The sequence below is a fragment of the Puma concolor genome, chromosome A3 (genome assembly GCF_028749965.1).
Source record: "Puma concolor isolate L17-30 chromosome A3, mPumCon1.1.hap2, whole genome shotgun sequence".
NCBI classification, from domain to species: Eukaryota; Metazoa; Chordata; class Mammalia; order Carnivora; family Felidae; genus Puma; species Puma concolor.
The window spans coordinates 50,679,870-50,697,612 of NC_141669.1; the positions used below are offsets into that span (position 1 = coordinate 50,679,870).

Below are 17,743 nucleotides of genomic sequence, written 5' to 3' on the forward strand. Positions count from 1 at the left end.
CCTAATGAGAAGTGTGTAAGAGCCAAAACTTTAAAACTCGGGTTGACACACAAAAAAGACTACAATAGATGGAAAGATATACTTCCCATTTCCTGGATACAAAGACTCGTTGTAAAGCTCTCCACTCTCCCCCAAATAACCTATAAATTCCATGTAATTCCAACAGAAAAATCACATTTTTCACAGAACTTGACAAGTTGTTTATAAACTTACTTGGAAAAGGAAATACAAAAGAAAAGCCAAAAAAAAGTGGAAAAAATGAGTTTTGGTTTTTTTTAACCCAACTGTTATATAAAAACTGCAGTAATTAAGACAATAAAATACTGACATAGAATCAGCCAAATACTTCAATGGAACTGAAGAGAGGCCCATGAGTGTGTAAGGTAGAATTATAAACCATTTGGGAAACTGTAAATATTCAATGACTAAACTAGAGATAATAGGCTTTCTGAGAAAAATTCAATCCCTATCTTAAATCATATACAAAAATTAATCTTGAACAAGTGACCAAAAAAACATATGTACAAATAGGTAAATTACCACATCATTTATAATTGCAAAAAAATAGAACTGTACATGTCCATCAATAGGAGTCAATTTAATTACAACAAACCTGTAAAATGAAAGATTCCACAGCCTCTTAAAAGGCTAAAAGAGACATACTGCCATGGAAGGACATCCTTCCATGGTAAAGTAGTAAGCTCAGATACTCATTCTAAAGTCTAGAAAGATATGTATGAATTATTAATAGAGATTACAATAGGATGGAGGAGAAATAGCAATCTTCAGTTTCTAATTTATATACTTTTATATTATTTGAGTTCATTAAATGGGCATATATTACTTTTACCTAAAGTCCAAAAGTTTATTTTCCATTTGGGAAAAAAAAGAAGGAGTAATATTACTACTGGTTTCTAGGTCGAACTCCATTCCTTCTCTATTCCCAGGCCTTTACTATTCTCCATGGAGTCAAGATAAAGGGTAAGAAAATCTATCCCCCAAGGTGTTGCACAGTCTCCCTTGAGTGTAACCCCTGGGCCAAATCATTTCTCTGCTGGCTTCAACAAGTTCAGGCTGAGGTACAGAGGGCTCCCCATCACACCAGACCCAGCTGGACGTGGAGAGGGGAGGTATGCCTTCCCAGTTGGGATCACTGTTGCCCTACACCCTGAGCTCTTGGGGGGAATGTGTAACACAGAATGAGTAACACAGAAATGGAGTTTCAGTGGAGCACTGGAGAGTGTCCTCAAGAGATGCTCACGCTGTTTTTCCTAGCACTATGAATCCCTCTTTTACCCTACTGTCCTCTCCATCCTAGTGCAGTTTTCACAGCCTCAGGACATCAACTGGGCCATATCTTCCAGAAGTGCATGAAAGAGGGACAGAGCAAGACTTGAACCTGCAGCCTAGGCCAGCTCAGCTAGGCCAGGAGTTTGGGTCAAAGTTCTATCTTCCTCCCCGAACACTTCACTGTCCTTAGCTTCTAGCTTCATCTTCTCTGATGCTAATGCAAGAGGCTTTTCTAAATACTACTAAAACTTCTATACGGGCCCAGGATATGCTCTGATCCCAGGCAGTAAGTTCAAATTGGCTTTGCTTAGGTTAAAAAAATTTTTTTTCCTACAGGTCTGGCTGCTAAGCTGGTAAACTATTATTACTAGGTGCCCAGTAATGGAGACAAAGCCCCTGAAAGTAATCAAGTGCATTGTCTGGCCCTGCCATTGTTCCATGTACAGTGATGCTCCCTTGTTGGAAGGACAAGGAGCCAGGCTGCATCAGGACTTGGTCTTCTCACACTGGGTGTGCCATCAGCATCTCCCCAAGAGCACTAGCACACATGAAATATAAAAACCTGCAGAAAAGGCCAGTAGAACTTAGAGGGAAAAGTCATATTTTTAAATGTGTCTGTGATTTAAAAAAAAAAAAAGTAGAAAAAATAGAGCGTCTTACAGATCCAGCGGAGAGCCTAAAAAAGCACATACCAAATAAACCTAAGGAAAAGAAGACAACAAAGACCAAAGCAGAAAGTCATCTTTTAGAAAACCAGAAAGCATAAGTGACAGATCTATGTGCTTTTAAATTACATACAACACTTACAAAGCTAAGAAAGAAAAGAGAAAATATACAATGTTAGAAATTAAGAAAGCAAAAAAAAAAAAATCACACTGAGGGAACTGAAAAGCAACAATTGCATACACATTACGCTATTAAATTTGAAAATATTTCACTTTCATGGAAAACACAAAGTGAACGTTTTATACCAACAGCCATGGCAAGGGGTGGGGGTCACAAAGATGCAAAGACCCACCCTTCAAAAAAGGTACCAGGCTCAGATGGTTTCATCAAATCCTTAAGGAATGAAATTACTATTTAAACTGTATTATTTAAATGGTTCTAGAGCACAAAGAGAAAGTTTCACAATCCATTATATGAAGTTGCTATTACTCTAATACCACCATCTGACAATGAAAACACGAAAGGTAAATTATAGGTCAATCTCATTCACAAAAACAAATGCAAAACTCCCACACTGATAAATCAAATCAAACAGCATGCTAAAATAAATACCCCATTACCAAGTATGGATTATTCAAGGAATGTAAAAATTGTGCAATATTAAGAAATGCGTTAACACAATTCATCCTATTAACAGGCAAAGGAGAAATATTTCACCTTCAAACCATGTTCAATATATTTGACGAAATGAAACATCCACTACTAATAGGGGAAAACTTCTTAAAATGGAATGAGAGAGGAGTTGACACAAAGACCTCAAACAATCAGCAATACCACGCTTTATGGGTAACACACTACAGACATTCACATTAGAGTGAAAAGGGAAAAAAAATCACTAAGGATCACAATGGCCTCTGCTCACTAAATATTTGCCAAATGAATTTAACATGGAAGGACAGTCTTAGGAAAGAGGCAGTAGTCTACTGACAACGGGATCAGCTCTGAAGTCAGACATCTCTGGCCTCAATTTCAGCTCTACCCCCTCGGGAAACCTCAGTCCTCGGTCACACTACTGGCCTGAATCTCAGTTTTCTTATCTGAAAGTTGGAGCTACTACCACCTGCCTCGGAGTTGTCCACAAAACTGTGAAAACTGCCCCATGCACCACACACATGATAAGCACTCAACAGACAGCATTACAGCTAGTTATTAACATAAAGTGAGCAATAATGCAGTAGGACTCTATTTTCATAAACAACACAAAACAAGTAGTTCACTCTTGAACAACTTGAGGTTAGGGGCACTGACCCCCATGCAGCTGAAAATCTGCATATGGCTTCTGACTCCCCAAAAAGTGAACTACTAATAGCCTACTGTGGACAGGAAGCCTTACTGATAACATAAACACTTGATTACCACGTAGTTTATATGTTATATATATGACATACCATGCACTTATAATAAAGCTGGAGAAAACATTATTACGAAAATCATAAGGAGGGGTCCCGCGTGGCTCAGTTGGTTAAGCATCCGAATTCAGCTCAGGTCATGATCTCATGGTTCATGAGTCTGAGCCTCACATTGGGCTCTGTGCTGACAGCACAGAGGATCCTCTGTCCCCCTCTCGCTGCCCCTCCCCCCACACTCATGTGCTCCCTCTCAAAAATAAACATTAAAACAAAGAAAATCATAAGGAAAACACATTTACAGTACCATGCTGTATTTACTGGGGAAAAAAACATATAAGTCCACATATAAGTGGACCCACACAGTTCAAACCCATCTTGTTCAAGGGTCAAGTATGTGCACAAAGTCTGGAGGAACACTAGTTAACAGTGGTTAACTGGGTTGTGAAATTATGGGCAAATTCCCCTCCTGTCTATTTTCTTTTTTTTTTTTTTTAATTTTTGATGTTTACTTATTTATTTTGAAAGAGAGCACACGTGCGCACACATGCCCATGAGTTGGGGAGAAGCAGAGAAAGAGAGGGAGAGAAATTCCAAGCAGGCTCCACGTTCAGTGCAGAGCCTGAGGCAGGGCTTGATCCCATGTCCCATGAGATTATGACCTGGGCCAAAATCAAGAATCGCTTAACCAATTGAACCACCCAGGTGCCCCATGCCTATTTCTATTTTCTAATTTCTCCAAAGAACATGTATTATCTGTAAAACAAAAAAGAGAGAACAAAAAGCCAAACAACGATAACAGATTTTTGGATTTAGCCAAGATTAAGGACTGGCAAGCCTAAAGGCTAAGGTGGAAAAGGAACTAAAGGTGATAGGGGAGTAACACAGGGGAGGGTCTGGCAGGCTTCCTCTGCCCTGGGTCCTATCATCAGGAAACCCGCTCGGTTTCAGGAGCACCCACACAGGCATGGAACGATGCTCCTGGCAGAGGACGAGCTGAAGCCCTCCAGGCCCAAGGCCAGCACACCGTGCTGTACCATGCATATCCTGACCTGACTTTGCGCAATGACACAGAAATTCTGGGTGGTGGGAATGGAGTGAAAGTACTCATTTCTTAAGCCAGATGCTGGTTTTACAGGTGTGTTTACCTTGTGAAAATTCACCAAACTGCATACAGCGTGTACCCTTTCATGTGTATGCTATACTTCAATAAATTTTTTTTTTCATTAAAAACTGAGAGGAGAATACTCTGTTTCTATTATCTGCCACAGAGTCTCCCTCTTAAATTCTGGTTTTAATAAATATGAACTCATGGATCAGTTTCATGGAACAGAACATTTAATCCAGTATTTTGTCTGACATGTCTCGTCTTAATCTTTCCAGACTCTATTGATTACTACTAAAATTAGCAATGAACAAGAAAAAAAATTCTGGGGCAGTATGGGAGACACAAGAAAAGCCAAACAGGATGAGGGCAGTGGCTTTCACCCTGGACACACATTTGAATCACCTGAGGAGTCCTGAAAGATGCTGGTGCCTGGGCTCTACTCCACACTAATCACATCAGACTCTCAGGGGCTGGGGTCCAGGCATTGATACTTCCTTTTTTTAAAGTTCCCCTGATGATTCTAATACTCAGTAGTGCTGAGAAACACTAAACTAGCTGAAGCAGAGGGACTGGACACTCTCTCAGCAAGTTTAAGCGTGGTCCCTGTTTGTCCTGGTGGAGGCTATGAGGGGAGTGGGAGCAAGTGTTTAGGGGCTGAAGTGCCCTGGCACCCTCCCAGGTCCTCCTCCACATCCCAGTTCCCCCAGACCTCAGACAGAGACCAGTGGGGAACAATGCCCCCATGTGAAGGAGGCAGCCGCTGAAGAGTGGGGGAGGAGCTTCCCAAGGGTTGGACGGTTGGACACAGAACCCTGGGTTCTGGCCCCCAGCCGAGTGTTCAGAGGGCCCTGGACCACTTGCCAGTACAGCCCCAAGACATGTACCACTGCAACCACACAACCCCAGAGCTAAGCCCTAACTACTACCCAGGGTCCAAATGACACCACTGGGAACCCACAGCTGGAAAACAGGAAACCGAGGAAAAATAACAATTAGAAGATAGGCCACAGGGCAGAGGTCAGCATACAGCTCAACCATCACATAGGACCTGGCTCTGGGACAAGTGGCAGGGCCAATGAGGAGGGGATGCCCCAGGGCCAACCTGCCCAGAGTTTCCAACACTAACCTCTGGGGCCCCCATATCACCCTCATGTTGCAAGCACCCTACCTAAATGTGTGAGAGGAACACACGTCTGACCCTAGCAGACAGCTATCTTGGCCCAGCAGACCCACAGCATTTTGTAAGTTCCTAGATAAAACCAGGATGTAAGGAGTCCCTGGCCCATACCACACGAAGCAGCCCCCTCAAAGGACCTCTCTTCTCAGTCTAGAACTTAGGGATGAGCTCAAACCACAAAGAGCGAGACCGGGGGTGGGCTGAAGCCATGAACAGTGTTCTAGGATGGAGAACACAGCAGGGGAATAGAAAGGGATGTGTTGCACCAAGAAGAACAGAATGGGCATCTCCAGGGCACAGCCTCCCCCACTCCACTGAAAATCCATCTCTGTGTGCCCACGAGACCTCAGGGTATAGGGCAACAAAGATTCCACTTGGGAAGGGAGTCTCTCCTCTCTGGATCCAGCAGAGCCTGGTGGTCAGAGGGAGCTCCCTGTACCCAGCCTGAACTTGTTCAAGTCAGCAGAGAAATGATTTGGCCCAGGAGACCTGGGCCTTGTCCCACATTCAAGGATGAAGGTAGAGCAGAGAGTCTGTCTGGGGATGCAGAGAAGACTCTCAGCCCAGCACCATTCCAGGGTCTCTGCCTCTGGCAGAGTTACTAACCGCCCCCCCCCCCCCCCGCCCTAGTTCTTCCACCTTATGCAGAGAAGCCAGCAGGAATCAGGGATGGAAACTTCCTAAGGTATAGGACAGTGGACGGGCAGAAACAGCTCCTTCTGTCTAGCAGGGCTGGGAACCAAGGGCCACAGGCTAAAAGAGCAGAGAAGAACGTTGGGAAGGAGACATGGGTGCATGCTGAAGAAGATGCAAAGCAGGAAAACTCAGTCAACAGGGCAGAGAGTTTAGGAGCTCACCGTCAGGGACAAGTTGCAAACCCTTTCAATGTCTTTGTTCCCCTGGCAAAGCCCATGAGGTTAGGATTACATGTGAAAAATGCTTGGAGGCGGGGTTGAGAAATCCAATTACTTAAGCACCAAGGGCATAAGAGTTCCAGGCCACAGAGGTAACCAGGATTTGCTCAGACCCTAATCTTACTGTCTTTAGGATGTTTGCCTCTTAAGGAATATTTCTGTGGCAAGACAGTGTTCCCTATACCTTAGCCCCTGCCCCCGCTTTCCTCTAGGATGAGGCAGCCAGGGTAGTAGGAAATGAATTAAAAATTTTTTTTTGTCTAGCCTTCAGCATCCTAAATGGAGAGGCCAAACATCCTCAGCAGAGAAGTAAAACAAACTTTGCAGAGCATGCAGGGGGGAGATGGGATAAACTAGGAGGGAGAGACCCAAACTCATGCAATCAAAAATGCTGGGATGTCTGTCCTTACAGGAAATCAGGGCAGAATTTGTGATCAGCCCTCAGATGAAAAGGGCTCCACTTCTGGATGACTGGGAGCCACCACATGGAAAAAGCTCAAAAGGCAAGGTGCCTTGCCTGAAGCGATGGACCTTTAGTGTCTCGCAGGGCACGAGTCAGCTCTGGCATCTACAGGAAACCTGGCCTCCCCTTAACCATTCTCTTCCTTCAAGGCATGGAGTACAGGCACACATGCACGCGCACACTCTTGCCCCTTCAGGGGGCTCCACAGGTTCTGACACTTCTCCATCAGAATCTGAGACATGCAGAGAAGAAAGGGCAAACAGGAAGCATCCTTATCTACAGAAGCTAGAGAGGCAAGTAAATCTTTCGAGGTACTCAGGAAGAATCTCTGGGATAGCAAGATCTTTATTCTTCCAAGAATCCTCCAGATGAACAGTACTGAAAAGAGGGGAAGTCATGTCCAGAAAGGAGTGGGGGGAGAGGGTCAAAACAGAGACCCTCTGCTCTCTCAGAAGCAAAGTTGAGAAGTAATGCAGTTCAGGGTATGGCCCATAAACTGTTTATCACTAGTCCACAACTCCTAAAGCCATCATAGCGATATGAACCTGCCGCAACATGCAAGAGCATGTCCACTGGACACACCCCATCCAGTGGCTCACAGACCAATCCGAATGGTGAACTCCCAAGGTGAGCCATGCCTGGCACAAGCTGCAAACTCCTTGTACAAAGTAGGACCGTGTTTCCATTCGCAACATTTTGGGTGTTAAGAAAAAAAGAAAACTGGCACTTTGTGCCACACTGAGTTTGAGAAAAACTAACTTTGGGTAACCCCTTCATTTCACAAAGAAAATGGAAGTCCAAGGACACTAAGTACCCCCAAGCTAAATGACAGCACCCAGACACCGGAGCAGCGTTGGGAACAGAAAGGAGAAGAAACCAGACAACTGCACTTCTCAGCTTCCTCTTCGCAGCCAGTGGTCTCCATGGGAACCCCAATGCAGGAAGGGCTGCAGGACCCACATACTCCCACTGAGTAGGGGGCAATTCAGGGTTCAAGGCAGAATGTGCAGACACAGTATTTCGATTCTGCTTTACCTGAATCTCAAACCCAACACATCCATACCCAACACTTTCCTTTCAAAACTAAGCTTTCTTCCTAGCTGTTCAATTCCTGACCCCACTACCCTAATAATCTGTAAGCACCAGATCCCGGAAACACTAACTTACTGAAAACAAGGCTGGTGTGTGGATTCTTCGGGCACAGTCCCTTGAGGTCCACCGAACCAGTATGAAAGCAAACATACAGAGCTAGGAGCTAGGCACAGCTCGGGGTGAAGGGGTTGGTCAGCCACGTGCAAGTTCACAGCCCCATACACAAAGATCAAAAGCCTTTACTACATAAAAAACAAAACTCGCCAATGCTGGTTTTCCCCCTCAGAGTTATGAGTGTTGGTGATTTAGTCAATGTCTCTTGCTTCCAATGATATGGTGAAGATCAAATAATGATTTCTCTCTTTTTTTTTTTTTTCAGGATCTAGTATTGCACCTAGAACATGGTAAATGCTCATAAACACTGAAAGACAAAGGGAAGAAAAAAGGGAGATAGAGTGAGTGGGGTCACAGTCCTTCAAATCTCACCCTCTGAGCCATTCCTGTCCCCTATTTGCCCAAAGGCTTCTTAAACTAACCCCCAAGGAAGTCACCTCCTTCTCAGAAGCTGCACACATGCTGGGAACAAGGGGGAGTCCTCAGCTGACTGCCAGATGCGAGAGTGTGAGAGGAAATGAGGCCAAAAGCCCAAGAGGTCAGGGTGGGAAAAAGAGAACTGGGAGACCCGGAAGCTCAGCCAAACCAAAGCCCCTCCCCATGCTCCCCGCCCCCCACCTCCAGCCAGCCAAACCCCTTGCTAGGGAGGGGACTGGGAGGGGCGGGAGGGGACTTGGCAGGACCACAAAGACCATTTCTAGCAGCTGGAGGGAACCCAGAGCCCAGGCCCCTCCTCAGCAAGCCCAGCAAGAGGGCCACCAGAGTCCTCACTGTGATCCCTGTGCCCTGGCAGGCAGGAAGGCTCTCCCTCCGGCTCACTCACACATCTATCCTGCAATGTCCTCTCCCTTCCCAGGACATTCAAAAGTGGTTGGGGTCACTAAGGAGGTGGGGCTCTGAGACTCTAACTGCAGTCCTTATCACGTGGGGCGGGGGAAGCCCTCACTCTCTCCATTCTCAAACTCCACTCTGAAGTCCTCTGTGCTCCATTCGCTTCCTGCACTCGCCTACTTCTGTATCTCCCCAAGTTCACTGCTGCTTGTAAACTTACCTGGGGGGGCGGGGGGGGGGAGTTTCCACTAGACGCTCACCAGTGGCTGGAGAATAGGAAGAGCAGGCAAGAAAGATCTAGTACGAATCACCCACGGTGTGTGGATCACAAATCCTCAACAAAGGGGGATTTCTGCAGTGGTCCAAAGGAGAGACAGAAGGCAGAGATCCCGGGCATAGTCCCAAAATAGTTTCCAGACATCCTCAGCCAGTTGAGGATTCCCATGGGGCAGAGCGTGGGAGCAGCGTGGGAGCCCGAAAGCAGGGTGGCCTGGAGCTCTCGGCACTGGGCACTCACTCCTGTCCAGGCTGCCAAGAAGGAGGTGGTGGCAACAGTGTGTGCTGTGGCATGTTCCTCAGGATATCATGGGCACACACATAACACGCTAGCCAGTTAAATGACAAACTGCGTTTATCAAGCTCAACTCTATGCCTGTGCGAGGCATCACTTATGCACACCCTACATCGTGGATATTCCTGAAACTCTGGCGGGACTGAACACACAGCAGACGAGCACATTCCCACCTCCTGCTGCATACCATTCACCCATGAAGTTTACCTATCTCGCACCCATACTATGGGAGCACAGACTCTGACATGTGACACCCCCTCGTCCCATGTCCCAGAGTCTTGGCCTGAACTCAGAATGAGCTCACACACCAGACACATCTTCCTACACCACGACCTGCTGAGGGAAGAGGATCTGATAAGACTGCCTCATCTGGGTATGTGGGACCTCACCCAACTCGCCACCTAAGAAAACTCCATGTGGGGGAAAGGCAGCACCAGGAAAGGGGCTGGCAGGGGGGTAGTCAGATCTGAGTGCTTTCTGGCAATGCCCAAGCCGAGCCAAGAGGAGGATAGGATTCTCAGACAGACGACTCAACAATAAAAACAAGCACAGACACAATCTCAGAACTTTAAAAACCAAGCCAGCTCAGGCCCTGCTCTGAGAAGAGGGAAGGAGGAAGACGTGTTTGAAAGGCTTCCTCTACTTTTGCAAGTAGCCTCTGCCGCATGCCCACAACACCAAAGGTTGAGGTATTAGGCTGGGAGCTTCCAGCAGCACTGCAGGGCCAGCAGAATGCAGGCAGGGAGAAACGGAGAACACACTTGGAAAGAGCTGAAGAGAAGCCATCGCTAGGCAGGAGGGGGGTGCTTTGGGGAGTAAACAAACCTGCCAGCAGTCCTTCCTCCCAGCAGAGAGGGAAGCTCTGGCTGACAAGGCCGGAGACACAGAGGAAGGAGGGAGCTGCCCCCTGCCCTGAGCCCATCTGTCCTCATCCCCTTGTCCTGTTTTCCCCAGGGTGGGGGGAAGAACAGGTGCACTCCATGATCTCTGTGCCCACAGCCCTCAATAGGACACACGGTGATTACAGCTCCCCCAGTCAGCAGTGGGAGGCCAGGGAAGGAAGCGGAGGTGGAACCGGGGGTTCTGCTCCGGAGAAGAGAGCGAGTGAGCTCACAGCTCTCTCCTCCCCACCCACAGCACCGCCAGTATCAACCACCCTCTGCTTGCCTCAGGGGCCGCCCACTACTCCCAGCCTCACCAAGACGTGCCCAGCTCCCCAGGGGAGCTAATGCCACCTGGCTCTTCTTCTTCCCCCAGAACAGGTTTCAGAAGCAAAATTTATGCCCTCCCCTAAGCACTTCCTTGCCTCAAGTTCCTTGGGAGGAGTCCAGGGAACCACCCTGGCTCCTGATCCACCCGGCAGCCTCACCCAGGAGCCCCCATCCCACGTGGGGAAGCAGAGCCCCTCCCTGCCAGCGTCCCCACCCAGGCAGTGAGGCGGCAGGGTGCCACTTCCAGCACCTCCACAGAGCTTCCCACAGCTTTCCCAGGAAGTGGGAGGAGGATTTCCAGGGACCAAAGTCTAAAAGCATCCAGGGACTACAGCAGCTCGTCTACCTGCTACCCAAGCAACCTGATTCCCCCAGCTCCCCATAGGCTCCATGGGCCAAAGGGGAAAGAAGAGCTGAGCCAGGGGCAGGGACAGGCTCCCTCCCTCCCAGGAGAAGTCCCCTCCGTACTGCCCTTGCCCAGCACTCCTTCCCCAGCCTCTCTGCTTGGACTTGAGAGGCAGCCACATGAAACTGCCTCCTGCTCAGTTTTCTCCACCCTGGGCCAGCAGAGGATACTGCTGAGTAATCCCAAACACTCAGCGGGTCCCTGGCCCTGAAAAGAGGGGCAAAGCCCAGGGAAACCTACGATCCTGGTCCTTGCCAATCTGAGAGGAACATCTGTATTCCCTAGTAATGGCTGATACCCCCACCAGATTCTGCCCTGCCCCAAATACCCGAGTCCTGGCCCTCAGGCGATCACATGGAGAAGCTCAATGCCCCCTTCTCTGCTTCCCACGCACCTGGTAACATTCCCTTCCCAGTCCCCCAGACACCAATCTGCACAGAGTAACAGCCGCCCGCCGGATTCCCAGTCATGATATTGCATCAGCCCCCACCCTACCCAAAATATCCTCACCCCCACCACCTCCTCTCATCTCCAGCCATCTCCATGGTGACAGCAGCATGACTAATGACACCCTATCAGCTTCAGACACAGAAGCACAATCCCCCCCTCCCCCTGAACCCCCCCCCCCCCCGGGATTTCTGCAGGTTGGATGCTAACCAACCCAGCAGCGCCAGGGACATTCTCGAGAGATTTCCAGAGGCCAGGGTGGGGAGTGGGTTGCATGTCTTAAAAAAAAAAAAAAAAAAAAAAAAAAAAAAAACAGTTCAACAAACCCAATCCCAACTGCACCCAAACCATCCAGCTGAGAAAGCAAAAAGAATCCAAACAAAACCCACACAGGCCTGAGAATTCATTGGTCGCCCACACCCCCGCCACCCCTCCCCCTCAGCTGCTGCTACACACACAGTGGGAGATTAAGGGATCACCAGAGGAGACCCTTTATTTTTATCCAATCCAGTCAAACACTTCACCCCCACCACACACACACACACACACATACACGCACGCACGCGTGCGCGCGCGCGCACGCACACACACAAGGTACCTTGACAGCAGCCCCTTGTCCCCACGGCCCGGCTCCTTCACCAGCCTTTATTTCCACCTGCAAAAGAAGCCAGAGAGACTGATGAGCCCGGCTGACACTAGCAAAGAAGCAAAGTCCTTCTGCTGCACACCCCCAGCACCACTGCAGGGGAAGGAGGAGAATGGGAGGGAGGGGGCCTCGGAAAGAAAGGATAGCAGGGACCATCTTCCTGCCTCCAGCTGCCGCCCAGACTCTCGGTGGATCTGCTCATTCGCCTTCCTGTGTTTTTGTTTTCATTTCTCCTCTTTCCACCCTCCAGAGATCCAGGAGGGCACTGCCCCTCCTCCTGCGTCCTGTCTGGCCTCGTCCCTCCCCGCCCTGCCCGCTCTACCTCGGCCGGCCTCCTCTGGTGCATCGGCCGGCGGGCCTCCCATTATCCCCGCCGGAGCACACGGAGGGAGGCACTGCAGAGGAGGCGGCGGCCAGCTGCCGGCTTGGCTCCCCTCCCCGCCGCCGGCGAGGCTTGTGTGGAGGGGGCGGCGCGCTCGCCAGCCAATCCCCGTGGCCCGCCGGGCGGGGGCAGGGCCGCCGGGGGCTGGACCTGCCCAGCCGGGAGGCGGGGGCGCCGCCAAGGGTGCCGCGGAGCTGCGCTGGCTGCTGCCCAGGCCTGCCGCCGCCGCTCCCAGGCCTGCCGGGGATCCCGGGGCACCCCACTTCCTCCCGAGTAGGGGACCCTGAAGGTAATACCCAGGGCGTCTCCTGCATCTCGGGGGTCAGAGATAACAGACTGCGCCTGAGGTCGAGCTGGGGCGGACTGGTGGGATTCCCCCTCCAGCCACTCTCTAAGCCCAGGAACACTAGCACACTGCCTCATCCCGGCGGCAGCCAGGCCGGTGCCAGGTGCTAGGAGAAGAGAGCCGGAGGAGTGACAGCCTCTGCAATCTTCCAAGAAGAAGAAGAAAGCCTTGGCACTATGAACCTTTACCCCATTTTTGCAGATGAGGAAACAAGGCAAGGCAAGTAAAGGAACTTACCCAAGGTGACAATAGCTAGAACACAGCAGGATTGGGACTCCAAGCCAGGTTCATCTGGCTCTAAAGACCAGACTCTTAACCCTTAAAAACAGTCCTGCTCCTCCCTCCCTCTAGCGCCCACCTCAGAAAATAGACTTCTTGAAGCCCACCCACACTGCCTGTGGCTCAGACTCATGGAGTCAGCCTTGCCCTCCCCATACACACCAACACCCACAGCTCACCCTAGATCACTCATCCCTCATGCCTGAACATACCCCACCCCATCCAGACAGCCTCCTCCACCACTACCACCAGTAGGATGTTTCCTCCTCTCTCAGAAAGGTCATGGATGAAGGTGGCCCTCCAGGCCCCAGAGCCTCCCCAGACCTCAGGACTTTCTATCCCCAGAAAAGGCTGAGGAGGGGAGGTGACCCAGACCCAAAAAACTCTGGCCTCCAGTTCCTGGACTCTGAGCCTTTGAAGCCTACAACAACCTGGAGACTAAAAGGGCAGCAGGAGAACAGAATGGGGAGAGCAAAGTCTTACAAACCACTCCTGGATTTAATTTCCTGGGTATCCCTGAGCACACCCTGCTTCACCCTATCTCCTCCCTGTAGCTGAACACCCCAAAGTTTCCACCTCCTGGGAAGGGGACTGCCACAGACTCTGGTGCTCACACATCTGGTTCGGTTTCCAGCTCCATCACGACCTAGCTGCAGCACCTTGGTGGTGTTACTTTACCTGTCTTAGCCTCACTTTGCTCTTCTGTAAAATGGAACTACAAACAGTAGCTAACTCATGCGCAGCCAGGATTCTATGAAGAAATGCAGCTGCTACTTCTTGAGAATCTTACAGATGAAGAAGCTGAGGTCACAGAGGAGAAGTGACTGGTAGGACTAGTTAGGATCTGTGAAAGCCCCTGTTTCAGTGATGTGTTCTGCTATCCGCTCCACCATAGATGCCCAACTGCTGCGCCCTCCACGGGGCCCCAAGGAGATACTCAGAATGGGATGAGCTGCCTTGGGAGAGACAGCAAAGCTGGCCTCTGGTGAGGAGACTCCAAGAGGCACTGCACTGGGGCCTCACCCCTGGGGATAAAGGGCAGCCCTCATGGGCTCCTCCCCAGGGCAGGTAACAAGGTAAAGGCAAGGAGCAGTGTCCTGAGCCATGGCTCAAGATGGAAAACGGTTTCTGCACCCCCTAGCTCTTACCTTGGCCAAGCCAAGTGAAGTTCTTCCTTTATTCTGGTCCCCAGAACCCCTGGCCCGCCCACCCACACCACACACAGTCTGCTGCTGGATAAGAGTGACTAACACTGCTTGGACAGTAACAATTAATACTGTTGCTGCTGCGGCTGCCACAGTTTATCAAGCCCCTGCTACGTCCCAGGCCCTGTGCCAATTACGCTGTAGGAGCATCTCATTGGACTTATTCCACACACAACCTCGTCTTTAACGGAGAAGCAGACTTAGAGATGTGAAGTTACTTGCCCATCAACACACAGCTGGTGGGCAGTGAGCTAGAATTCCAATCTATGCTTTTCTCATTCCAGTTCTTTAATCCCTCTCTCTGCCAATCCTGGGGAAACGCAAAAAGGGATAGGGTCATTTGAACCTAACCACTTCCCTTCAAACTATGGGTCTGAGAATAGTAATGTTTTTCATGCCTCAGAGACTTCTTGAAGCTGCTCCTTGACTCAGTTCCCCTCCCCTTCTCCACACCCCCCCACCCCCAGGCCTGGTGCAAGGCTTCATCCAACTGTCACCTCCCTCTGAGGCTTTCCCAGTTCATCTAGCTTCTGTGAGTATGCCCCATTCCTCCAAGGGCCTCATAGCGCAGTGCACAGCCTTTCCTCCAGCACCAGTCACAACCAAGTGCAGTTATTTATTTACACGGCGGTCTTCCCCACGTGGGCGGGGGCCCTGTCTTCCCCACTTTACTAGGCTCTGCACAGAGCTGGAATGTGCTGAGCTGACTTTCTAGGCAAGGAGGGAGGAGAGACAGGGGGTTGGGCACTGAAATGGAGACGCCACTTTCCCGGCTGACCTTCCCTTTGAGGTCCCCAAGGATCAGAGGGACACCTGCTCTCATGGGAGGGCAGGACCTGCTAGAACTAAACTACAGCTGAGTCTCAGCCAGCACATATCTTCCTCACCAGCCTGCAAGAGCCATTTGGGCTGCTTGACCCCCACTCCCACCCCACTGCTAACTCAGTCCTACCCCACCCACAGGTCCTGGCCCACCCCCCAGCAGCCTGCAGATACTCTAGAATAGCCCAGGGTCCCAGAGGCAGTCCACCTGCTCCCATCCCATCTCTGTCCCACACTGGAATGCCAGGGCTCTAAGGAGTCACAAAGGTGCATGCTCCCAGCAGAGACACGCGCCATACCCCCACAATACAATCAACTATCTCCCATCTCTATTGGCCTTTCTACATTTTGGTCTTCTCAGGGACTAACCCAGAGGTACTTGGGACCCCTGGGGACTGAGGGTTCCTCCCCACTTTCTATCATGACCCCAGTCCCACTATACTCCCAGCAAGAGGAATGGGGCTACAGCCCTCCCCACTGGGGAGAGGCAGATGGATTCACTCACTCTCAGAACACACAAATTACCCAATACTGAGAACCTCCGGAACACGGATACCCACAGGCCGGAAACCACACTGATATACAAAGACTAGGGAATGGGGACACATCCAGACATAGATTCAGGAACCTGTACAGGAACGTCAAACAAACATCAACCTCGTTGTAGGGCCCCATACTTGGAACATGATGTATCATCTCTTACTTAATCCTCAAAACAAACCAGGGAAACAGGAGTTATTCATGCCCATTCTAAAGATAAGAAAAATCAGTTTACAGGATGGCCAAGCACCTTGCCTAAGGTCACACAGTGAGAGAATGACTGAGCAGGGCTCTTGCCACCCCTTAACTTGCAGTGATACAGTTGGGGCTGCTCTGTGTAGTTCTATGATTTTCATATCAACTTACCTCTTCTAGAGTTGGCAGGAGGTAGACAGACTTCTCTGGCATAGCTGTGTCCTGAATGAGGTCATTCCCCACAAAGCTTTCCTTTAAAGCTCAGTTCAAGACCCACTTCCTCCAGGAAGCCTTCTAGGGTTACCCCAGTCCTCCGCCAGCTGACAGCACTTCTAATGTTTCTCATTTGACACTTGCTACGGATATTTGTCCCTCTGGGTGTCCTGCCTCCTCAACCAGAATGGTTGGAGTCGTGACTTCCCCAAGCCCCTGAGGGGTTTTGCGCACACTGAAGGCACCTGGAGTCAACTGTGGGGGAGTCACACCCTCGTTTCCTTCCCTCTCCATCACACAAAGGATCCTGCCAAAGAAACCCAATACCCCCTCCACCTTCAGAGCCTATGTTTGAAGTCCCCGGTGTCCACGCATCAATTTCCACCCAAGTAATTGCAGCCCATCACACACATCATCCCCTATATTTGAAACTCTTTGCGGTTGTCATGGGAACTGCCTTTGCCTTCATTCACTGATCAGGCCTCACAATTAGCTTTGGCAGCGGAAGTCTGTGTCAACAGCAATCACAAGGAAGAGGAGGAGGAGATGGAGTGTGCAGTGTGCGGAGGAGAAGGAGAGGAGGAGAAAAGGTGCTTCTGGAGATGCAGCGGAAACAAACTGAACCCATGCACCCAGCAATGTCCGAGGGAATACTATCAGAACCAGCCAACAACCCCACCACAAGTTTCCATACTAACAAACAGAATGCACCTGCCCCCTCCCCCACCCCAGCTAACAGGTAGCAGCTGTAGCTCTGCCCACACCCTGCCCGCCCTCCTAGATGCTTGTGAGAAAGTCTTGCAGTCTACGAGCCGCATCTGGGTTTCCCCACCCCAACTACAACAGCCTTGGGCCACCAAATGTTCCAGGATCCAGGCAAACAACACGGACCTTAAGAGGTGGTTGAGAGGTGGGACAGGAATGCTGAGTGGCTTAGAAACCTGTGGACAGCGCCCATGGAGACTTCCAAGAGGAATTAACACAAAGCGCGTCTTACCTTTCACCCGGAGGACCTGGGAACACCCTCAGGTGGCCCGTTGCTGTCTGTCCGCAGCCTTCCACACCCTGCCACCAGCCATGAGCATTCAAGAAGCATCTCTACACACCTCAAGCTCAGGGACAATGCTCCCTTCCTCCTGGAAGCCCCCTTGTCCTTCACATATCGCTACACTGAAACTCAGAATCTGTCCCTTCCCCTCCCCACTGAGCCCAAAGGTAAGTAAGGCTCATCTCTGCCTTGGAGGCGTCCCTCTCTTATAGCCCTGACACACCGTACTGTAATTATTTGTTTCCATGCTTGTCTCCCTCCCCAGACTGTGAGCTCATTAAGGACGGAGTAAGCGCTGCCTCCTCTTTACCCGCAGCTGAGGCTCCAAGCGCGCGCGTGCCTTGCGCACAGCCAGTCCCAGGCAATTCTCT

General features: G+C 50.2%; 1 protein-coding gene across 6 annotated transcripts in view; it reads right to left on the reverse strand.

The window, feature by feature from the left end:
• TET3 (tet methylcytosine dioxygenase 3) overlaps positions 1 to 17,743 on the reverse strand; it is a 106,090-nt gene that overhangs the window by 76,813 nt on the left and 11,534 nt on the right. For 4 of the 6 annotated variants that reach the window (XM_086700817.1, XM_086700818.1, XM_086700816.1 and 1 more), the window contains exon 3: positions 12,295 to 12,351. The exons of 1 other annotated variant lie outside the window; for it this stretch is intronic. In XM_086700817.1, the coding sequence (XP_086556943.1) occupies positions 12,295 to 12,351 (57 nt within the window). Of the gene's footprint in view, positions 1 to 12,294; positions 12,352 to 12,664; positions 12,794 to 17,743 lie in introns of those variants that run through there. One more of the 6 variants, XM_086700821.1, reaches the window with a different exon arrangement.